We start from the raw sequence: 25,267 nt of genomic DNA, 5'->3' as shown, positions 1-25,267 counted from the left end.
TATTAGTGAATTTGAACTAGACTTTAGAAATTACATGCTTCTAACTTACACAAATGAAGGACAGTAGCTTTCTGGTTTCTTAATACCATTATGTATAAGTTTATAGTTACAAAATACACTATCCGATCAGTAAAATAGCACAGCTGGTAAAACCACTGTGTATAAAGGCTGATGACTTTTGAACCCATCCGTGTAAAGATACGGAGGGAGAGAGCCAGCTCTCTACGTGTCCTCTGACCACGTGTGTGCCATGGCGCAGCACGCATGTCCCTTATATCTTCTCACGGGGTAGTGACAGCAGTAGTGAAGACACATTCATAGTAAATTGGAGTCATGCTTTGACTTGGTCATTTTAGTAGCTTATCTTTAAAGAACAAGACTTTTAAATTTTGATAAAACACTTTATGATATTTATAGAATAACAGTGAATTAACCCCGGATAAGGATACAGAATTAATCTAAGTGCCAAGTACAATTTAATATGTGTACTTTGAGTTTTAAGAATTTGCACACATCATGAAATGTACAAACACAAGACTGTGCTGGGGACCTGGCAGGGTGACTCAGTGGACAGAAGGCGCTGGTTGCCAAGCCTGACAACCTGAGTTCTACCTCAGGACTCCCATGGTGGAAGGAGAGAACTGACCCTTTCAAGTCGTCCTCTGACTGCCGCATGGGTCCCAGGGTACTGGTGCACTCACACAAACACAACCATAAGTGGCCAAAAAATGGTTCTGTTGGTAATCTTAAGTTTCTGATTAATCTTTTGCATTTTTAAAGGCTTAGGGCCCTTTAGCAGTGAGCTGAACAACTGCAGATACTGTCAGGAGTCACAGTCTTGGGACAAACGTTTTTAAGGATTAGCTGTAATTTATAGTATTTTCTGAGCCATGTTTTATAAATGCCTAGAGGATATATGCTAATTACATGTAAAGGGAGTTTAAGCTATATACTAACCTGAAATAGCCAATCAAAAAGTAGGTATCTCTTGCTGGATCAAGGCATCTCTTTATGTTCTGATGACAAATTTTCCCTTTTTTGGTTACTTTAAGAAGAGAAGGTTAGACTTAAAAATGGGTTGTGCTGTGTTTTGTTTGGTTTTGAACTTTTATTTCATAGCTTAGTGAATTTTTAGAAACTAGCCTAATTACAAATTTTGAGTTTAGTTTAAATATTTTAAACTATAAAATTGATTTAAGAAATCGTGTGTTTTCTTTTTAGTTTTTTAACTTTTAAGTCATGTTCCTATGCAGGGTGGTCAGAAACGTCCACTAACCCACTTGGAAAAAGGAAAGTTGTCCACTGTAGTGATTGGCATGTGTTGAGCGTTTAACAGTTACCTACAGGCTAAAAGAAGAAGGTGTGCAGTCTTTAGTTTTACCCAAGCTGGCATTATGATAGGCAGGGTACCATTCTGCTACTTGAGAAATGATAGAGTAATGTTTGCCTTTGCAGAGTATTTAAAGGGAATGCTCTGAAAATTCTTGACACTGGCTTTAGTAAACTGCTGCTCAGGACAAAAGGATACAGATGATGCTTAACTAAACTGAGCAGAGTTTTTATAGGAAAAGGTAGCAGAAGAGACCTCAGTTTTATCACCTACATTCCTTCCCATCTTACTCTCTTTTGACTTTCAGAGTGCCAGTCATAAGGGTCATGTACTAGAAATATGTTTCAAGATATTTCTTATATCACCGAAAGAAAAAGTACAGCAAGGAATTAGTTTCAGTTTGCTTTTTCTTAATTGCTATATTAATATATTTGAACTACAATGTACCAAACAATCATGCAAGCAAGATGGCACAGTTCTGTAGTTTGAAACCAGTGCTGTATTCATATAAAACCTTAGGACAGTTTTCTTTAGTCATGATCTTTAAGTATTTGCTGTGTGTTTGAAAATCTTAACATCTTTTCAAATAATCAAAATTTGTGGTCTTGCATATACCATTGCATATACCTTTAATGTTGATAAGATATAAAAGTCCAAAACGAATTTCAGCAGAAAAGTAATGGCAAGAGTGGGGGTGCTTGAGAGTATTCACATTAGTTTCCCCTTGTCTGTTCTGGGTTCAGGCATATTATGATGTGGTACCAAGATCAGAACACCCCGAAGAGTCTGCAGGGCCGGATACTGAGCTTACTAATGTGCCTGTAGACATTTTATTTAAATTCACGCCCTTCTAAAACTACTCACAGGGTTTTTGTTGATAACTTTATTTTATCTGACACAGATTCAAAGTTGACTGTTAAAAAGAAAAAAGTCCCATTCCCATATTAGAGACTGAATCCAGGACTCGGTGTGTGCTAGGCAAACATTCTACCACTGAGTAGACATATCCTCTAGTGTGAAACAACGACTAGGGTATAGTGCTCTTCCTGGAGTAACATTATAGCTAAAGGAAATTAAGTCTAAAACTCATTTGCTTATGCAGCATCCACAGTTTTGAGGGGAAAATATCTGTCTACTTTGCTAAGAATGATTTTTGTTCCTAAATGTTCTTTTCATATAGTTAAAAGTAGAAAGTAAGAATGAAATACTGTTTCTTTTGGGATCGAGCATTCTTTGTATGCTTGAAGTGTGGTCACCACTTTCAGTAGAAACCATTTCTTCATTCATTCAGTAAATATTGGTTCATTGGTAGGTTATCGGAATGTTCAAGACAGATTAAGGTCTCTGTTGGTCTCAGAACATACGTTTTCTTGAAGAAATAAAATAGTAAATAAACGGACAATCTGAACTGAGTGACGAACCTGAGAAGGTGACAGTGCTGTGAAGATTCCTCTGAGGTGGTGCATTGCTTGGAGGCTCTGAGGACATAAGTGGTAGACAGATTTTCCTATAGAGAAATCTGCTCTTGACAAGGCTCGGGAGCGAAAGTCTGAGTTTTGGGTGCAGGTTGGAGGCTGGCTTAGGACAGCAAGTGAGGAGTGACTTGAGAGACAGGTGCCAGCTCAGCAAGGCTCTGAGACAGGAAGCTTAGTTGTGTATGAAGTCTAGTGTCCAGACAGGTTTGCGTAGACTGTCGTTGGATGTGCCTTTTCATTTAGATGCTATTTTGATTGGAGAAGTGATGGAGTCGTTGAGAGGGGACAGTAGAAAGACTAGGAAGTAGTCAGGCCAGCCTGGTGGTCTGTTGTTGCTTTTGAAGGACCTTGTTAGTTTAGCCAAGGAGTAGAGATGGAGCTGGCTGAGAGGACTTAGAGATAATATCTAAATATTGTCAGATGGGTTAGGTTTGAGAGCGAAGGAAAGCGTCACTGATGGCATGGGTTGTCAGTTCAGTTATCTGTTCAGTTAACTTGTCTTTCCACACGTGTTGAGACTGAATGCTGACGGGAAGTGCTCTTTTGAGGGGAAGATGATAGGAATTTATTCTAATATTTAGCACGAAGGTGATGCCTTTTCTCTGTGTACCATTTAAAGCTAATTAGGCCACTGCAGATTTTGAAAAGGAAATTTCATTTTAAAATCTCCAACATGATTTTTTGTCCATAATTTTGACATTTATTATTTCATTTTTCACTTTAAGTACTAGGAAAGATCATTTTATTAAAATGAATTGTAGGGGCTGGAGAGATGATATCTTAGCAATTAGGAGCACTTGTTGGTCTTGCAGAGGACCTGAGTTCATTTCCCAGCACTCACAGGGTGGTTCACAACCATTTATAACTCCAGTTTCAAGGGATCTAACATCCGACTGGCAGGCACCATGCATGCATGTGGTGCACATACATACATGCAGGCAAAACACTCATACACATTGAATAAAATAAATATGTCTTTAAAATTTAAGTAAAAATAAATTGTCAGTGTAGGGTGTAGCTGCAAATCTAGGTATGATTTCAAAGCTATAAAAAGTTACTCTTCAGACAAGATAAAACCGACGTTCTCTGATGTAATTACCTAGCTATTTGGTCCTAGTCTAAAGTAATTACTTCAAAAATATGGTTAATTTATGTTAACTAGAAATTGCTTTTGCTGCAAATTGCTTGTTTGAAAAAGAAATTAGATTCCTTTAATATATAAAATAAAATTTTTTATCAAAATAAGACAACTTTGAAGACTATTTTAATAAATAAATAACTTTAAAGTATTTAAAGTCTATTTTTGGAAGAGTAAGAAGTAGCTGAATACTCCAGATTAGGTCACTGATGGATCTGGGATGGCATGGACTTGTTTAATTTGGGGAAGAAGATCATTGTCTTTCATAAGATGAATGTCAGAAGAATTTTACAGTCCTAGGTTATAGTTAAATAGCAACCATAGGGTAAAAAATAATTCTCTACTAAGAATAAAAAACAAATTATGGCTTATGTCATTTTTTTTTTTTACTATGGTGGTTTTGTTAATTTTTAAGGATCTTATTTTGTAGTTACAGTTACATAGGTAGAGATAGAAATTTAATTTGGGAAGAACATTTAATGTGTTACCCAAGCATTTTCCAAAATTTTCTTCCTAAAACTGTCAAAGGGTGTCAGTAGACAGAAGAATACTGTAGTTTCTTGGAAGGAGATGAGAATTGCTGGCGACGAAGTTGTCGATCAGTCTTGAACACCCGACCTCGATGGTCTCTAACTTGGTTTAACAGTAAGATTCAGTCCCACTGAGACACAGCTTCAAGGGACCTTCCACCTCAGCCATGGTTATGACCAAAACCCCTGAAGAATTTCTTGTATTTACTACCAGCGACATAGTCTATAAGTACTCCATGTGGATCTTGCTGATGTTACTGTCGTTAGTAATATTTACTACTTTGGCTGTGACATGGAGTAAGCAATATAGACTTGATTCCAAACCCTGGTTTTAATCTAACTCTGGAATTGTTTGTTTATTTTGCCATCAGAATAAAAGAACTATACAGTCAGGTGACTAGAGAAGTTGAAAGGTTTTTTAAAGCTCCCTCAATCTTTCTGTCTAGGCAATCCTTAGGTGTCACATGGCCCTCTAGTGGAAGGGGTGCTCAGCTGGACCGAGGCAACTGCAGGATATTCTGGGAGTTGTTACCCAAGGGATGGCTATTATTCAGGTAATATTTATAGTTTGGATTAATTAGCTGATTCTGAAAACTTAGGTGATGGAATTCTGGAATAAGCAAGGAATATCTAAAATAAAATATCCCTATTTGTTAAAGGCTCACCTAGATTAGCCCATTCCTTATTAAATACCATTGGTTTTTCTATTAACAATGTGCTTGGGCTTTTGAAAGTTTTTATTATTGTTATTTGTTTGTTTATTATTCTTTGTTGTTATATAGTAGTGTTATGCCTCATTTTTTTTTTGCTTTTAAAAGTATATTCCATGCTTGATAAATTATTATCTCTCCCCAAAATGGGATTCTGTTTATTTTTTTTTAATCCAGCATTTTGAAGTTAAATTTCAGTGGTTATTTTTAAAAAGTAATTTGAGTATCATTCTTCACATTTTGGCAGCTTTATCTTTTTTATTTAAAGAGTCAGATAAATAGAGGACATTAAATAGATTGGAAATGTAGGTGTCTAATTTACAAAAGTAATAGAAGACTTAAATTAGTAAAAGCAAACAAGGGACCGTCTAGGAGTGAGTTGTGTTTTTCTTGTTGCTTGATGTGTACTGTATTCCTGCATTCTTGTTTAGTGTTAAAGGACCTCATAGCTTCTAACCTGAATGAAATTCTCTTCTCTCAGCCATCTCTTGTCACGTCGGGACTTTCTGTGGGTGGATGAGTGTATGGCAAGGTGAATGCCAGTGTAGTGGAAGAGGTAGACACTGGCTTCTTCTTTCTTCCCTAGGCTCTGGTTAAGGCACTCACCATCCCTGAGATAAAACAGGTTCCCACAGCTTGGTACAGTGTTACACATCTTACCACACTCCGTGTTAGGGGTGTGCGCTAACTGATAAACTTATTGATAGCCTCTGATCCAGCAGGGACTAAAATACCTACTTTTTGATTTGCTCTCTAATTTGTCAAAAATGCAAGCAAAAATAGAATATAGAGTATAAAATGAGAAAATATATTTTCTTTTGTGTTTTGGATGGGAAATGATAACAGGTATGTAATAATTTAGGTTTTTAAATTGATTTTACCCAATGTCAGAAACGATTGTTGATGAGTTTATGTAGTCAGTTTATTTTTATGGAATTTCTTTAAAAGTTATTTGTGAAAATATTAGTTTTATTTTTAATGTGAATTTCTTGTATTTACATTTTCAGGGCGAATCAGCACTTGATTTGGCAAAGCAAAGAAAAAACGTGTGGATGATCAACCATTTGCAGGAGGCAAGGCAGGCGAAGGGTTATGACAACCCGTCCTTCCTCAGAAAGCTGAAGGCTGACAAGGTAACCCGAGGCTGGGAGCTTGCGGCCTTCAGACTGTAGTTCACTCTGCAGAGATGTCCACATGCCTTTAAGTTTTACATTTTCCATTGGAGTGTTTAAAGTATGTTTTCATCCAAAGAAAGATGAGAGTATTTAACACAGTTCCTTAGAATTATTTGTGGTCTGCACTGGGATACTTAAGGAAGTGGGTTTAGCTCTCCACTGGTAAACAACAACAGTTCCATCTAACTGGTCTTCAGTAGATAAAAGCACTCTGTGTGCATGTGCATTTGTAGATATAATAATGAATTGTGAACCATCTTAGTCTTATTGTGAATTTTTCTAAACGGAGTACTATAGCTCCAATTAATCAAACTTTTTATTCTTTGTGATGTATTATGACTTTCAGAGAGAAAGTTTCCATTTTTGACTTTTGTAGAAAGTCTATTTTCTCCCATGAACCTTCAGTTTTACAGTTTATGGCTGTTAGCCTAACTGTCTACTTATAATAGGATTTTAAAACTATTTCACAAATGCAGAGGCTATGTTCTTTAGAAAATATTATTTTCACTAAAAAGGAAGCTATTACTTAACTGGCATTAAAAATGCATATGTTTAAATAAACAATAATAGTATATATTTTAGCTCTAAAGTAATCACAACTTGAATGACAGTAAGTTGTTCTTTCTTATCAACTTTTTATAGAGAAATTGAGTACTTAAGCTTTACTAATGGCAATACTAAAATCACGGAAGTTAATATTAATCCATTAATATAGAGATAAATAGTGCGTTATACTTGAGAGCAGCAGCTCACTACTGTAAGGATTCAGACTTCCTTGCAGACAGAGAGCCCCCGGCCCATCACAGTGATGCAAGAGCAGCTGTATTCGAAGTTTGTTGGCTTAGACAGGAGTTCTGAAACTTCACAGATAAGGGCAATGAGTTGTTTTGTGTGCCATGTTCATACTTTCAGTCATTTCATAGCTGTGATCTAGAAACTTACTTATTTTGATTTCACTCTGTTGGCCACACGTTAGAACAGCCTGCTCCACACACGGAAAAGTGACTAATTAGTCTATGATAAGGACATTTGACTTTCTCTGCAAGGTTCCACAGTTTGACTTTGCTGAATGTAAATATTCAAACTTTTTCCTATAGAGTCAGATGAAAAGTGTTTCTTAATTTAAGATAATATATTAATATATAAATTTCTTTATTAATATATTTGAGGTTATATATTTGGGTATTGTTTCTATGTAAAGAGAGAGCTTCAGGGACTGGAGAGATGGCTCAGTGGTTAAGAACACACGGTGTCCTTGCAGAGTACCTGAGTAGCCATGTAGAGCAACTCAGCACCCTGTAATTTTGCCCCTCTAGCCCCAGAGACACCACAGTCATTTGCTTCTTCTCCAACAGTACAAATAATTAAAAATTAAAAGTAAATCCTAAAACTGAGAGAAAGAGCTTTGGGGGCTGCAGAGATGGCACACCAAGTAGAGAGAGTATTTGTCTCACCAACATGAGGACTGGAGGTTGGCTCTCTGGAATCCACATGCAAGCTGGGTGAGTGGGTGATGTTCCACCACCCCACAGTCCCAGTGCACCCGAGATAGGGAAGCTGTGGAGCTAGCTGGTCAGAGCAGCAGAGAGACCCCGACTCAGCACAGGAGGTAAAGGGCAGGGGAGGACAGCCGATGTCAGCCCCATGCTGCACGTATCCATGCACACATACACGCATTCGAAGAAGAGCTTCATTGTGTAGTGTGCTGTTACAGAGACTTCAGCCTAAGACTGAGTTTCTGGGTTTCCTTCAGTAGCTTTAAACGTGTTAGGGTTTGTTTCTTTGTAGTGTGGAACTGTTTATGTATGTCAGGCATTTGAACTCACAGACACCTGCCTTCCAAGCACAAGGATTAAGGGCAGATGTCAACCTGTTTTTTTGAAAAAGGCTACTGGAGGGAAAGACACGAGAATCGAGCACTTTGTGACATTAATCACCACAATTATATGAATGAACTCTTTTTTCACCGCACATTAGCAACTTTTAAATTATGAGCATGATTTTGTTTGCTAGCCTATCTTTGAGGTGGAGAGAAAAACTAAACAAGACAATGCTGACACACAACACAGGCTTCACTAGCATTGTACTTTAGAAAGTCACCTCAAGGGAGGATACAGTTGCATAGTGTGAGTAGACAGATTCCCAGGGATCTTGGAAACAATCTTAAAACTACTGAGATTTTGAAAGTTAGAAAATTGTCAGCGTGTGTGTGCTCATGCACATACTGCATGAAGAGACATAATCAAGGCATGTGCAGCATGGAGACGCCAGATTGATAGCAGACGCCTTCTTCAGTTGCATCATCATCATCATCAATCATCATCATCATCATCATCATCATCATCATCATCATCATCATTATCATCATTCTTTTGAGCCAGTGTCTGTCCTTGAACTTGGAGCTCACTGATTTGGATGGACTGGGTAGTGGACGGCCAGCCCCACAGACTCTCTTGTTTTCACTCCCCTGGGGCTAGCAGCACAGACTCATCTGAGCACACTTGGCTTTTCTTAATGATTGAACTCAGGTACTCAGGCTTGTCCAGCAGGCATTTTACCAACTGAGCCATTTCCCAGGCCCTGAAGATAGAGGATTTCAAGCAGGCAGTAAGTGAATTGTATGATGATCAATTGGAGGACAATCTTTAGTAGTCCTTTAAAAATTCATATCTATGAAGGTAGAATAATATATTCTGCTTATTTTGAAATGCTATATAACATTTTATGGGGGAATGTGAACACATTTGGATTCAACCCAGATAACCCAGGAGGCCACAGAAAAGATTCCAGGCTAGTTTGGTGACCCAATGAGTTTATTGGGATTGTTTATAAGAACTGTATTAAAAACCTGTTAGGAAAATAAAAATTATAGACAAGCTACAAACTGGAAGATAATGCTAACAAGTCATATGTAAAACAAAAGATTGTAGAAAGAACTCTTAGTAAAACCCATCAATGAAAGTTTGTCAAAAAAACCCTAATTTTTAAAGTGAGATAAATGAATTAGGTGGTATATGGCTGCAGTCTAGGACTCGGGAGACTAAAGCAGAAGCATCTCGTCTTCGAGGCCATCATCGGCTGTATGGCGAGAGGCTATCTCAAGTATGCACACAGAGAAGAAGTCTGAAGACACACCTAACGGTGCAGAGACTGCATTGCTCCAACATTGCTGGCAGGATTATAGAATAACACACTACTACAGGAAACAGCTTGTGGTCTGTACAGTGCAGAACTGCATTTATCTCAGAGGCATGATAACCTGAGCTCATAGAGAGCTCTATGCCACTATTTACTGCATCTTTGTTCATAATCCCAAACTGTAAACACTTGGATGTTCCTTAATAGGTAAATGGTTAACAGACTGCAATGTAGCTGTACCATGAAAGTTAGATCAAGTGGAAGCCGTGTGTGGTGGCATACATTTAATCCCCGTACCCAGGAGATAGAGGCACACATATCTCTGTGAAGTTGAGGCCAGCCTGGGCTGTACCATGAGATTGCCTAAACAAAACAAAACATAGAAAGAGGGAAACAAAAAGAAAACCACAGCTAAGTACGTTTATGTAGTTTTGTCACCTAAGCTGATTCGGGGAAGATATTAGGTCTGTGAACAAGACCATGGGTACTGCTTATTGCTGCTGTGTAGGCAGGTGTGGTAGGTGCTACAGAGAGGCGTGTGGGTTTGTCTCTTACAAGTGTGGACGTCTGACAAGCAGCTCAGTACACCACCTGTACAGAGCGTCTCGAGTTCCCAGCACTGGCTTGATATGTGTTCAGAGTCTGTTCTGTTGCATGTGTGTTGTACATACATGTATTTGCATACATCTTTACAGATACGGTACACATGTAGAGGTTAGAGGACAAGTTTGGGGAGTGAGTCCTTCCCTGTGTTTCAGGGGTCAGACTCAAGGGTAGCTTTGAGTGGTAAGCTCTGGGCACATTGAGTCACTTCATTGGCCTTGGTTTTTATTCTTTATTGTGTTGTATAGTTGTAACAGACTGTTGTATACATGTCTTCTCCATGTCCCCTGTGTGATAGAGTCATGATCGTCCTTATTAGCAGCTCCTCTAGCAGTATGGGATGTTGAGCTCTGAACCACTCTAGCTAGCCCATGGTAACCTGTTCTACTGTTTGCTGTTTTAATGGCTGGCTGTGTAGAACTCACTCCATAATTTCAACTTCTCACTTTTCGTTGCTTTAACAAACTCCTTTTAAAGTTGGTTTTTGTGTAGACTGAAGACCACAGGCAGATTTGGATGAATGGGTTTTACCTCTGGTTACATGTTTTCATAAAGACAGCACTGGTTAAGATTGTGATCATTTGAAACATGCAGACATTTTGTAACATTTGGGTTTTATTTTGGTTTTTCCTTTTTTTTTTAAACAGGAATTTCGGCAGAAAGTAATGCTAGGAACTCCATTCCTAGTGATTTGGCTAGTTGGGTTTATAGCAGACCTGAACATTGATTCTTGGCTCATTAAAGGGTTAATGTATGGTGGTGTTTGGGCTACAGTACAATTTCTTTCCAAGTAAGTGTGTTCTTTTTAACTTTAATTTTATGAAAGAACATAATTTGTACCCTGCTGTGTCAAATTAATGTTTTATATGTTTAGAATATTATGTTTTGATAATTTGTGAAATTATTGTTTTTTAAACATTAAAATTATTCAAAAAGTTTCTTAATGACAAAAGTCTAGCATGTGATTTTTGAAGCTAAAATACATTCTTAAAAATAGTTAACAAACAATTTTTTAAGACTTACTTATTTAATGAATGTGAGTTCACTGGTGCTGTCTTCAGACACCAGAAGAGGGCATCAGATCCCATTACAGATGGTTGTGAGCCACCATGTGGGTGCTTGGAATTGAACTCCGGGCCTTTGGAAGAACAGTGTTTTTAACTACTGAGCCATCTCTCCAGCCCCCTAAATATTTCTTCAGAGGTGAATCTGAGTGTGTTGAACTGTAGATGTGATATGTTATTCTGCTTACCTTTCTGTAGGTGTTGCTTTAGGTGGTTGACATTAGAGGCCAACAGTTCTGGCTATCAGCAGAGGCCTGTGCTCTGCACTCACAAAGCAGTCTTTTCCATTGCTTCAAACTGACCATTTCCTTCTGGTTGAGTCTTTTTTGCCCTATATGTTGCTTGGTTTAGCAATCCTAGGAAGGTATCTATGACCCAAATTTTCCTACTTAACTTGCCTTCTTTAAGCATCTTATTTTCACTGGAAATTTAGAAAGACTTTGGAAATAGTTCACACAAGAATAACTAGTCATACACCAATGCTAGTTCTGAGAAGGTGTGACTGCTGGTTAATTCATCTCTGTAGTATTTCTAGGAGCTCTGGATGTTATTAAATATTAAACAGGAAATCATCAAGACTACGTGGTCTCCATGGATAAAGGGTCCTGTTTGTATCAGGGTATTCATTGGTGTTTCTTCCTCAGTTGACTGTTACACACACAAGCCTTCAGCTGTGCTGAGTCAGCTAGTTCACTTCACTTGAAAATATGTGCCCGCCTGTGCCTTACCTGGACTGGGCAGGTTAGGAGAGATGCACATGGCCTTGATCTCACTTACCAGAACTGTAATGTCCTTGAACGATGTGTTAGCTGATGAGGTGTGGTGTGTGAAGTGAATTACTGATTTCAACAAGTTGGAATACACTGAAATTCTAAAGTTGCAAAGTATGTAGGATATAGTTATGTTCTTGGTAGGCTAACAGAATCTTGATGAACTCAGTACTGTGAAAAGAACTTTGGTATTTAAATACCTTCAACTTTTGTGATTCTAACCTCAATATTCATTTTATAATGAAATACACCACTTACATTTTATAAAATCTGTGTTTTACAGGTCCTTTTTTGATCATTCAATGCACAGCGCATTGCCCCTTGGGATATATTTGGCAACCAAATTCTGGATGTATGTGACATGGTTCTTCTGGTTTTGGAATGATATCCTTTGTTGTGAAAATGTGTTTAGTGCAGTCTGACTCAGATGTCTGGTGATGGGACGTTAGGAGTGAGCTTGTGCTCCTAGGAACATGTGAGCTAATAGAGATGTTTGTATTATACTTAGTGTAGTTTTTAAAAACCATAACAGTCACAAACTAATTCAGCCAATATTAACTCAATTTTAAAAATTCACCTATATCTTATAAGCTAGTGGTTATTTCATTTTATTGATTGGAAAATTTAGGCCTTAGGCTATATAATATAGCTGGTCTTTGGTAAAGGTAGGATTGAAAGCTGTTGAAGTGTTCTGACATTATCAGAAAATGATGATCATGTTTTTAGTATCCAATTCTTCTAAAGTCCTGTATCTCCACCCTGCTCCTCACTCTCTCATTTGCAATGGGCTCTTGTTTTATATGTGAGTGAGTGAGTGAGTGTGTGTGTGTGTGTGTGTGTGTGTGTGTGTGTGTGTGTGTGTGTGTGTGTGTGTGTGTATTACAAACTTACCTTGAATTCACAATAATCCTCCTGCCTCAGCTTCCCAAGTGTTAGGGACTTTATTAATTTTTTTTTACTTAGTCTTTACTGAATATGTTTGCTTCATTAAAAACAAGTACAATTAATGTATCAAGCTTACCCTTCATACATTACCAAATTATCAACACAAAATCCTATTTTTCTCTTGGGTTTTTGAAACAGGGTCTCTCTAAATAACCTTGGCTGTCCTGGAACGCACTGTGAGGACCCAGTTGGCCTCAAACCCATAGAAATTTACCTGTCTGTGCGTGCCAAATGCTGGGCTTAAAGGTGTGTGCCACCACACCCAGCATAAAATACTTGTTACAAACCCACACAACCCTATTCACCACATCCTCTGGCTCGTTTGGTTTTGAGAGGTTTTTATCTTGTAGTCTAGTCTGTTGTGGAATTCTGTCATCAGGAGAGTTCTGCCTCAGCTTCCAAGTTCCTTGGGCTAAAGGCCAGTGCTACTGTGTTCTTTTTTAACTTAATTCGTTCTTTGGTTCCTTTACTCTTTGTAATAGCAACAAGTTAAAAAGTAATAAATACTCCTTCTCAGCACATTTCAGTGCATAAGACCAAGTGTTCTGGTTCTTCAGGTCATTCTGTCATTATGGAAACGCAAATGGGGAGAATTGTGTTAGGTCCCCAGTGTGTTCTTGTATGTAGTCAGTCATCCCTTGACAGTCTACAGGCATTGCTGTGTGTACTTTGGTATGGGTTTCTTTTGAATCCATTGAACCCTAGCATCAGTGTAATGATTGTAAGTCAAAAGCAATAATACTTTTTTTTTACATCAGTACTTTATTTTTATTTTCCTTTTTTTTTTTTAAGGTCATTTTCTTCTACCCTTGGTAAGCTTGACCTTTAGGAAGGAATCTTGTGATCATGCAGGTGCAAGTGCACACTCAAGGGAGAGACGCCAGCTTAGGGAGTGGTTCACCTCCAGCCTTGGACTCAGCACTTGTGAGTGAGCTCTCTGGTTCTGCTGAACTCAGAAGTGCTCTCAGAAGACAGACAAACAGACAAGGAAAGAAGGCACTAAAGTGGAAGTGGTGGCACACAGCTGTCATCACAGCACTCGGGAGGCCAAGAGTTCAAGCACAGCCTCAGATATTTCAGGCTCTGTCTGTTTAATTTTCCTTAGTTTATCATTAGGTACTGGTTTCTCAGTTTGTTTTCTTATTTCTAGAAGCACCATTTTTCTGTCTTACTGCCTGAGCCTTAAATTCTTACTTGGTAAGGTTTACATTTTACTTTTGATTATTACTGTTGTGTGTGATGTGGGATGTTCCTGCCACGGCACAGAGGAGCACATTGGGAGTTGGTTCTCTTCCATGCAGGTTATGTGGGTTGGACTCAGGCTTTTACCTTTACCCACTGAGCCGTCATCTCACTGGCCCTCTCATTTTAACCAATTCTGGAACATTTCAGTGCGTTTGCTTTTGTCCTTAGGTTTGGTCGTCTTCAACATGACATTCTGTGCCTTGTGGCTTCTGCAAACTTTTCTCCTTTGATTTTTCTTGCGAGTGCTAGTGTAATTGTTCTGCCATTGCTGTTCATCTTTGATCTTTTCTATGATTAGCTGAAGTGAATTTACTCAGACTTTGATGTTTCTCTGACGGCTTTAGAGTAATTGTTGTGTTTTCCTGTAGGTTTTGGTGTCTTAATACCACTTCACCATCTGTTATGGTTTTGTTTCCGTGTGTGTGTGTGTGTGTGTGTGTGTGTCCCTAAGGGGCCGTGCTGGCATTGCTCAGCAGGTCTGATGATGAGTCTCCTTTTGCTTCTCTTATGTTGGATGTGCTTGTTCATGTTCAGATAGCATCAAACACATGGAGGATTCTCTCATTCAGTTGTATTTTCTATAACTATCCTTCACGGAAAATACAAGCACGTTAGTTCGTGTCATTCTTTAGCATTCTTGTATAATAGTCATCTACGCCACATCTTAAAATGCTGCTGAATAAGCCAGATAGTCTGTATTCAGGGCTGTGTTTAGCAGTGCATTTTATAGTTTCTCGTTCTTTTATATTCGTAGATACCTGGTATATTTGTTGTAAACCTTGCTATCGTAGGAAAGTTTAAAGTGTTTTCTAAAGTTAACTTGTTTACCTGCTAACTTGCCTGTACTCAACTTCAAAGTCTCACTTCTGCACACGGTTGAGGCCCTGCTGGGGGGTGCTTCTCAGACTGAGCTAGGCCGAACCATATTCCCCATTGAGACGCCTCCCCGGTGAGTCTAGGTAATGTCAAGTGGACAGTTAGAGATAATCAAGGAGATATCTGAGGAGTTTGATATCTGTACACACTTATATAATATATAAAATTTAAAGTATCATATAAGGTGTTGTGAATTAATAGGAAGTCGTACTTTTTCCTTTTGTTCTTAGGTATGAATATTAAGGGAAAGTATAATTGGGTTTAGAAAACTTACCCTTTTGGTTGATAGGTATTCTTGTGTGGTAAGGGCGTATGGAGTGTAAAGCTCTCTAAAAGCGTATTCACCCTTGCTGCCTTAGATCCTTAGCTTGGATACATCTCAGCTTCTTATCCATCCACCTGCCCTTCCTCGCCAACAGTGTTGCTCTTTTCTACAATTTTGGGAAGTCTTGGAAATCAGATCCAGGGATCATTAAAGCTACAGAAGAACAAAAGAAGAAGGTGGTGATGTACCTGCTTAGCTGCCAGTTTACTAATGTTTACAGCAGAGAATCAGATGGAGGGGCAGACACTCTTAGATTGCTGACAGTCCAAGCAGAATTGTGCGCTCATCCATATGTTATGTGGTGTTCAGCCTGGTGCCTTGTGATGCCACGCTTTTCATTCAGTTTCCCTTTCCTTTACCAAAGATGCTCTGGTGACTTTCAGAGGTGATGTTATATCTGAGACATCTTTTTAACACCCACCCCAAGAACTTGGTTGTTAAGTTACCCCTTAAACTAGAAACCCAGGCAGCTGACATACAGATGCCCCACTCCAGTAGCCAAAATACTATATATGACTGGTGAAGGGCAGCACTTTCCTTTGTCACACAGGCTTGAGGCTAAATGTATGTGACGTTTTCTGTCAGCAGGGGACTGGATAAGGCATTTCAGATTTTTTTAAGAACTGTTTTAGCTGAAAAACCACATGTAATCTTGGCCCTCGGGAGACAGTAGCAGAAGGACCAGGAAGTAGACCCAGGCTATGGGAGACCCTGTCTCAAGAAACCATCAGAAAACAAAACCAGAAAGCTCTTTTAAAAAGGAAGCAAATCTTAGTGAATCATTTCTGTCCACAATTAACTGACGTCAACAGTTGTGTGGTCTGCTTCCCTTTTTGGGTAGACTGCATAGAGAACACTGTGCTGATGGTCTTCAGTTCTTATACAGGAATGAAATAGCAAAGACGGGTCAGCCAGGAGATCTTACTTGAACTTACAAAGGTTGAGAAGAATGGCATGTTTATTGTTTCCTAGTAAAAACCAAAGATTGGTGAGCATTATTCAGCTTTGAGTAAAAACTGTTTTTTGGTTTTAAATCCACAGACAATAGTTGAACTTGCAGAGACCGGCAGTCTGGACCTCAGTATATTCTGCAGCACCTGCTTGGTAATTCATTATTTTCTCTCCTTTCTCTCCTCTTCTGCTGACGGTCTCATAGCACAGAGGGAGTATCGGTAGAGCACTCCACATATCCTGTAGTCTGTGATAGCGGATGAAGGGGAGGGAAGCTATGTCTAGGATATGCCTGTTCCCAGAGGCAGACCCTGGCTGCACTTCAGAGTCCCGTTCCTATCTGTTCTTACCCTCTTTATCCTTCAAAACGTGGCTTGGTGAAAACCCACAGCTACTGAACAGCAAACAGTTTAAAGTTTTTTCTTGAGTTTAAAAGTCACAGTACAAAAATTCAATAGATTATTTTCAGACAGATAGTCTTAAATATATTTTGAATATTTGTCTGGAAGTGTCTGTGCAACTTGGAGTACTATATCGTTATTAAACTGAAGAGTGGTTCTTTTCAATCAAGTCATACATTAAAACTTGAAAGTAGTGTTTATTAAAATGACTAGTTACCTTATGTCAGACATTTTAACCTTAATTTTTAGATATTTGTGAAAATACTATAAGCATTGCCACAATGTTAAAATTCCCCAAATCATACATTAAATTGAAGAAGACATTTAAATTATATACTGCAGGCAAACTAATGTCTTGTTATTGGTACATAATAGTAAATAAATAAAATAATTGTAACTTAGGATTGTGGGAACGTTTAGACAGCTCAGCTTACCATTTATGATTGGAATATGTTTGTGCCTGACCTTTTCATTTCCTGTTAGAAAAGGGCATTCCCACCTGACAGAAGACAACTTCCATGTTCTTCTTAAACTAGGCTTTTTTTTTTTTTTCTTTCTTTTTTCAACAAGTTGCTCAGATTTTATTTTTAAGTGGTGTTTGTTACCTAAAGGAAAATATAGTGCTAGACATGCTAGAGTTGGGGTAGGTTTTGATGAGTCCTGCACCTTCCTAATAGTCAAATCTACGAGAAAGAAGAACTCATGTTTTCTTTAGTTCACAGATCATTCTTGTTGGTTTAAGAGCTACAGTCTACTTTTCCTGGCTACCTCAGGATACTGTGTAACCTAAGAATTAAGTCTGTAATCATTTATTGCCACAAATGTATCTTTAATTCTTTTATGGGGGAGTTTGTATGGCTATAGAACACTTCTAGAACACAATACTATTCGGTCTGAAGAAACAAGTGCTCAGCGCTCAGTTCTCCTCTTACCATTCTTTTCTTCTTCTTTTTCTTCTTCTCTTTTCTTTCTTGTTAACAGATTGTTTTAAGATTTCATATTACAGAATACTTACCTTCTTTGTTGCTATAGTTTTTGTTTTGAATGAATCAGCAGTAATTTTGTTGGGTTTTCTTGGTTTGGAAATGTTGATATGACTCTCAACTACAGTACTGTCTTTCAGTTGTATTTTCTCAATACAAATGTTCAGCTTTTCCTTTCTTACATACAGTGTCTTCCATAATCCTTCACTGTCTCTTATTAGATTCGGAAGCCGGTGAGGTCCAAACACTGTGGTGTGTGTAACCGCTGTATAGCGAAGTTTGATCACCATTGCCCATGGGTGGGGAACTGTGTGGGTAAGTTACGTTAGCTTAGATCACCTCAGGGACTAAGGAAGTGCAGTGTTTAAGTACATAGTTCATCCTTACACCCCACAGCTTTCTAAATTCACTTCTGCTTGTCTGTATAGCAACTCACTGAGTGCATGTATGTATATGGGGTGTGTGTGGAAGTCATTCTGAAGAGTAATTGTTTACTGTACACTCTTCTGATGTTAACTTTGTCCTCCTTTGTCCACTAAGAAGGGAATTCACCTGATGAGGCAAAGGATGAGTATTTAAGGATTACACTGGAGAGAGGACAGCAGTAGTGGGACTTGAGAAGGCGTGTGCAGAGGCAGGGAGAGCAGCAGCAGCGGAGGCCCACACCTCAGTGCTAGTGCAGTCGGAGAGGTTACACCGAATCCGGAAATAGCTTCAGGCGGGCGAGCTGGTACAGAGGAGATGCCTACAGAGACTGCATGGCTGCAGGGGAGGAGCTCTTAGAAATGGCCATTGCAAGTGTCGTAAAAGGAAGATGGAAAGGTTTAATGGGACCCTCAGAGCTAGAGAGAGGCTTGAAAGTCACAGTTACGTTTTGTGTTCTTTTGGGGACTCCCTTGCCTTCAGAATGAACATCATAGCTCTCATCACAAATGTATTCTTATTTTAAAACTGTTATTACAACAATTTTCTTGAACTGTTCTACAAAATAAATAATATGTGTGATTACCGTCCAAGTTATACCACAGCCCTCGTGCATTCCTGGTGAGGTGTGATCAGTTGCTTTTCTCTTAGCTGAAAACACTTGCTTCTGTGTTGTTTTAGGTGCAGGCAACCATAGATACTTTATGGGCTACCTATTCTTCTTGCTTTTTATGATCTGCTGGATGATTTATGGTTGTGTTTCTTGTGAGTACAATTAGTTTCTGCCTTCCTAAAACATAAGTGTTTATATACTTAGCATTTATTGTGTTGACAAATTAATGTAATTACAAAAAAAAAATCTTTTAACAAAAAATTTATTGTTGGAGCATCTAATGAAATGTAAAGGAAACAGTAAGGTAACCTGTTTATCAGATGTATCCGGTGTCTAGTACAGGCAGACAGTGGTCAGTGAGCCCCCTTTGCTGGTTTAATAAGCTTTGAAAGGTTTCTGGGTCAGATACACTAATATCTCACAGTCACATGCTTGCTCTAGTGACTGTGCTAGCTCCTCTTTCCCACCAGACAGTTGAGAAAACAAACTTACATTTAAGTTTGCATAAATTTAAAATAGTTCGCAGATATGGTGTAATGTACTGCCTGCTGGGCAGTGGTAGCAGGTTTCAGAAGTTACTGTTTATCAATGGGCTTAATGCCCTAAGAGTGTAGAAGAAGATGCTGGTTCCTGTGATTCTGCACATGGAAAAGTAGGGATAGCAGTAAATGAAAGGTCAATAATAAATACAGACCCCAAAGAGAAGAGAAAAGGTCTGGCCCAGGAACTTTACCTGATTTTTAGGTCAGCACACCTAACAAGGGGCACTTCCTGCCGCAAGGCATTACTCCTTCTTCTGCCAGCTTTGTGAGAAAAATCCCTCCGTACGAGTTGCCTCGTATCACTTACCTTGTTCACAGAAACCCTTCCTCCAGTACTGGGAACATGAAATAGCAATTTCATACTGTTTGTTCTTAACAGACAGGAATGGTTTTTAAGTTTAGCAGCCATTTTTCTCAGTTTTTGCTTTGTAATGTTGTTGTTGTATTATAGGATTACTAAGATTATAGAAACAATTGCTGTTTGTGTCATGAGTTAAGTCTAGACTGTAGTCAGTGAACACCGAGGAGACTGGGAGAGTAAATGTGTCGCTTGTTCCGATCTTAGACTGGGGGCTTCACTGTGAGACCACGTACACGAAGGACGGCTTCTGGACGTACATTACTCAGATTGCCACGTGCTCCCCTTGGATGTTTTGGATGTTTCTCAACAGTGTGTTTCACTTCATGTGGGTGGCCGTGCTGCTCATGTGCCAGATGTACCAGGTGTGTGTCAACGGTGAACCTTTCCAGCCCCTCTGGCTTGAAGGATGTTTTATTTTCTATTTGCTTTTCTTCCCGCCTCCTTTCTCTTTTGTACTCTGGTTTCAGAAGATTTTTTACTCTTTATTGGGGGTATTTGCAGTGGGACATACATGAGCTTACATTGAGAGACTTAATTTTGTGTTTATTTTAATGACACTGAGTTCTTGTTTATAACAGTATTTATTCAGGTCTTTTGTGGATCTTCTCTTTCTCGTTGGTTTTTGAGACAGTATCCCTTTGTAGACCAGGCTGACTCTTTGGTCTTCCTGCCTAAGCTCTCTGAATGCTAGGGTTGCAGGCATTGGGCACTTACTTTCAGAGACTGGGCCGACTGTGCTCACAGTGTCTGTTGGTGGGTGCTGTGTGCAGCAGCCTGGTTGTACAGAACTTCCATAGTTAATTGGCTACTTTCACAGTTAAAGTGATACTGAGGGAAATAGCTTGATGACCTATGGAAAAGCAGTTTTCTGTGCTAGAGTTTGGTTTCTATTAAGTGTTCATAAATGCTAACGGACTGCTTCTTTCCTTCTTAGATAACATGTTTAGGTATTACTACAAATGAAAGAATGAATGCCAGGAGATACAAGCACTTTAAAGTTACAACAACATCTATAGAGAGCCCATTCAAGTATGTATGTGTTTATAAATGTAGTATTTCCCTTTGTTACATGCTTCCTTAGAAGGCAAACTTGAAAATGTCTAGTAACTCATCAAAGGGATGTATTTTCTATAGGTGTGTGTGTTTTTTATCAACAACATCTGAGGCAGGGGCATTTCTTTTAGCTGTGTTTTATACTTGATTTAATTATTACTGAGTTTAAGGTTTCGTAGAAGTGACATTAGTCAGTTCATCATAACTATGACGTAGAATCTGTCACATTAACTCAATATACAGTTTTACTCTTAATATATACTGTAAAGTTAACCTCTTACCCGATGCTTACAAGTAATTGTGCACTAATTACACGAAATACTTAAAGTTCAGGGTTTTTGTAAGACTACTACTGTCCCTCAAACATCTGTAGTATGATTAGTTATTGTATACTTCTGAAGGGAAACAAACTTTTACATAAAAGGAAGACTCGTCGTAGAGGCATGACTATAATATGGAGGTGTAAAGTGGGCTGCTTTTCAAGTGTTTTAAGTCCCTGAGCTCACCTGACATTCTTTATATAGATTGTTAATTTTATTAAAGGCCATTGTCAAATTTAGACTGTATAATCAATTGTTTTCATCTTTTCTCAATTTTGAACCTAGTTTGGTTTATTGGCAAAGTGCCAGTAATCTTTGAACCATGGTGGTGGTGGTTGTTGTTGTTGTTATTGTTGTTGTTGTTGTGTGTGTTTTAGAAACAGATAATATGTACGGCACTGAAGTGGACAGTTGGGTCACTATAAAGGATTATTGTGTATTATCTTAAAAAGAATAAAACAAATGCTGGTACAGATATGGATATTCATTTTGCAGTAATAAATTACTTCTTTCTTGCAAGCAGCCTGAGTTTTTAAGCTTAGAAAAAAATGTTAGCATAAGAAGTGTATAGACATCACTAAGGCATTCATACTAACTGAATTCTCCTTTCTTTTGGGGTCTGATTTTAGCCATGGATGTGTAAGGAATATTATAGACTTCTTTGAATTTCGATGCTGTGGCCTCTTTCGTCCTGTTATCGTGGACTGGACCAGGCAGTACACAATAGAGTATGACCAAATATCAGGATCTGGGTACCAGCTGGTGTAGCAGCATCCGTATGCCAGGAAACATTGCTGCTGAGTGGGGCCTGAAGATTGTCTGTCCCTGTCTCTCTCCCTGGGATCCATATCCTTGGAACAAATAGCATGCTATATGTAGGGCTAACCGTGAACTTGACAGCCTTCGTTCAGTACTTTATTAACAAAAGCAAACATGGACAGAACACACTGCCACGTCTAGGAAGAAAAGATCATAAGAGGAATTTTCACAGTTCTTAATGTTTGAATTCACATCATACTCTACTTTTTGGTTTTGTTCTCATAACATTTTTCATGAAAATCTGAACTTATTCTGTTACTAGAGATGGCATACTGAGGATAAATGTTGTTATAACTCAAACTAAATTTATGTTATACAGCTAAATTGTACTGTGCAGTACTTAAGAGTATTGCATTTAATCCAAGAAAATTGTCTTAACTCGATGACTAGTATTATGTGCATTTTAGATGTACATGTAAATACTGTGATGAAAATCATGTGGTTTTATTAGAGGTCTGCTGTACTGTGTCCCCAAGGCACGGGAAAATAATGTTCATGGAAACAGGCTTGCTCTTCTGTTGCCTCCAGCTCTTGGGATGCTGGCTTATTTCTAGTTCAGCGAAATAATTTCTAGTGACTGTGCTCTGAGGTCCCATAGTCTGATAATAAAGCACTTGCATGAGTATACTAAGTCATAATATTTTGTTGAAATTTGAAGCCCTACTGCATGCATGATACACCGCATAGAATGTATACTAGCAGATGCTGTCCAGAGAAGCATAGATTAGGATTGAATTTCATGTGCAAAACAGCCCAATTTTTTAAAGAGTTAAGGTGGATTTTCAACAAGAAGCAAAACAAATAAGCTAATGCAAAATTTTTTATTAATAGAGATAAGTGGATATGCTTTTTAAATTCTGAGCTGAAAAATAAGTTGTAGACAAAATAATGGAGTCTAGGCTAAAAATGGAGCATGATCTCTGTACATAGCACATGCGAATAAATGAAAAGCTAGGGATATTCTTTTTCTTTAAATGACCTATCAGAAGGTGAAATTTAAACCCCAGGGTTGTTTTAATTTTTGAATATGTTTTGAAGTTGGGAACACTCTCTGAAGCCTTCTCAGACCTTACTGTTAAGTGTGACGCACTGATCAAGTTCTGTTGCAGCGTTTCCACACCCTCAGGATTGAGTTGTCACTGCTTCCATGAATATTGTTTACAGGGAGACTCGGGTTAGCCCTCAGACATGCTGTAGCAAACTGTGGTTCGAAACCTGTGGGAGGGGCTAGGGGCAGGGTCAGACTGACATCCTAGACCAGTGTAAAGATTGTGTATCTGTATATAAATAATTTATCAAATAGTTTTCTCTTTGTGTCTATATGTGTTAGTGTTTTTAAAGCTGCTCATTTCATTTTATCCAACCAAAAGAAAAGGGAGATAGTAAGAGCTTCTAGTGATGTTCGATATTGCTGTTAATAAGCACTATACCCTGCAAGTTCACTGCATGTCCAGTGCTAGGTAAAGTTAGTATACCTGTACCATGCTGCTCACAGGTATTACAGCAGTCTAGTGGCGCGCCGCCTGCCTCTCTAAGAGGAGCAGCGGACATGTACATAGTGATGCTCAGCATTTCCAGGTACTACCATTTTATAGTAATTTCTGTGGCCCTAAGTCACCCCCAGAAAATACCCTTATTGTACTCGAGGGTTTTAATATTAGAATTGGCATATGTACTTTATTTTTGAAAAGGGAAGAGATGGGTGTGGGGTGGTAATAGCATTGTACCATTTTGTCATAGAATGTAAAAAATTGGTCAACTGTACAAATGTCTGCTAGTTTTGGCTATTAATGGGGGGAAATTTTAGGTAATTTTTAAATTCAAAGTTTATAAAATGCTAGGATTTGTTTTAATTTTATATTTCGAGTCACTTCACATGAAGACTCAGTTGCAGTTTTTATCAGATACATTTTTATCAACAGTTAAAGACTGTGGTGGTTTCCTCAGTTTGAGTAAGAATGTTGTTACCATGTTCTTTCTTTGTGGTACAGTATTCTTTCAGTCAGGAGCTGCTTCTCAGCACAGCAGACAAACCCCGTAGATGTGTGACTCCATGGACAGTATTTGGGAGGGGATGCTTGCCGGACTGAGTATTCAGTCTCACCGCCATCCGAAACAGGTTGTCACATGGTCTCAGACGAGACTCTGGAGGGCTTGTGTGTAGGGCCAGTTGAATCCAGTTCTCAGGCTGTGTTTGAAGGGTTCCCTTTCAGGGGCATTCTTACTGGTCAGTTGGATTCCTTTAGGAAGGAGGGACTAAGTTCTTTGGAGTTTTTTCATTCATATTTTTGTTGTTTGTAGGAGTTTATTTAAATACTAGGCATAAAGAAGCATCCTACTTAAGCTATGAATGTTTTTGTTTTATATTTTCTTTATTTATAACTGTGCCAAGTATTATTCTGCTACTTACTGTGTTACTCTGTGGAAAGAAAAACTTGTAAAGTGTTTAATAAACCAGTCCTCCTTATATAATTTAAACCTGTCAAAATTTTGTAAAATATTAATCAAAATAAATATTGACTCTTAAATGTGGTGTCTGCTCAATTCACTTAGAAGAAATTGATAAAATGTGATATGAAGATTCTATATTTCTGTTTTGATCAGATTGAAATCAATTGCAGGATTTATAGGGATTTGCAAAAGTAAGACTGTTGGCATTCTAAAACTTCTGGCTGAGTGTGTCTAAATCTTTTTCAATAGAAAGACAACCTTTTTCCGTAGTATAGTTTGAATATCATGGAGTTAATCTGGACCTCAGGAAGAATAGAAATCTGAATTTTGAATGTAAGTATGTCTAAAGAATTATTTTTACAAAATGACTCCTACCGAACTTTGATCCTGGGTCCTTCAAATGCCAGGCGTGGCAAACAAACGCATTTTCTTTTGCAAATTTGAAAGGCAGAATTCCGAGGAGACTCTCCTGTCCTAAGGCAGAATTACAATGAGACTCTCCTGTCCTCAGTCTCATTTCCCGAGGTCTGTGAGGCTGGGGCTGTCAATAGGGTGTCAGGCTGCACTAACATTCAGTTCATAATTAACTGTGGTATGGGATAGAAAGGCTCCAGAACTGCCTAGAACTTGTGACAATGGTTTGAACTCCATGCCTGTGCGATGCACTCTCTCCATTATTCACGAGTCTGTCCCTGCCAGATCGGTAGGTCTTTCCCATCAGATGTCGGGTTCTGGTTTATAGGAATATCGGGAAAAGTGGTGCATCTGGGGACAGGGCTTGTTAGGAAATCGGCCTTCAGCTTCACAAAGTGCTTATACGTTTGTTTCATACATGTGGCTTCTAAAGGAGAAAAATCTGTATTTGCAAGCAGTACATGCAGCGTTGGTCTAAGTCACAAACGCAGGGAGGCTAGCCCTGACTCTCTAGCCCTTGCCTCTGACCTGGACGTGTGCTTTGCTGAGTAAGCTTCACTGACATTGGTCAGCTGTCACCATACATTGACCACGGGTCTGCCTGCCTCTGCC

At 38.6% G+C, this 25,267-nt stretch overlaps 1 protein-coding gene across 1 annotated transcript in view; it reads left to right on the top strand.

Annotated features, from left to right (window-relative positions):
- Zdhhc17 (zinc finger DHHC-type palmitoyltransferase 17) overlaps positions 1–24,318 on the top strand; it is a 62,890-nt gene extending 38,572 nt beyond the window's left edge. The window contains exons 8-17 of the mRNA XM_032912296.1: positions 6,191–6,316; positions 10,747–10,889; positions 12,217–12,317; positions 15,376–15,500; positions 16,366–16,428; positions 17,881–17,974; positions 18,764–18,847; positions 19,803–19,960; positions 20,533–20,627; positions 21,601–24,318. Coding sequence (XP_032768187.1) covers positions 6,191–6,316; positions 10,747–10,889; positions 12,217–12,317; positions 15,376–15,500; positions 16,366–16,428; positions 17,881–17,974; positions 18,764–18,847; positions 19,803–19,960; positions 20,533–20,627; positions 21,601–21,739 — 1,128 coding nt within the window. The 3' untranslated portion in view covers positions 21,740–24,318. The remainder of the gene's footprint in view (positions 1–6,190; positions 6,317–10,746; positions 10,890–12,216; positions 12,318–15,375; positions 15,501–16,365; positions 16,429–17,880; positions 17,975–18,763; positions 18,848–19,802; positions 19,961–20,532; positions 20,628–21,600) is intronic.
- The last annotated feature ends 949 nt before the right edge of the window (positions 24,319–25,267 follow it).

Source organism: Rattus rattus, chromosome 1, assembly GCF_011064425.1.
Source record: "Rattus rattus isolate New Zealand chromosome 1, Rrattus_CSIRO_v1, whole genome shotgun sequence".
NCBI lineage: Eukaryota > Metazoa > Chordata > Mammalia > Rodentia > Muridae > Rattus > Rattus rattus.
Note: the sequence above shows the minus strand (reverse complement) of the source record. Positions and strands in the feature narration are given on the sequence as shown.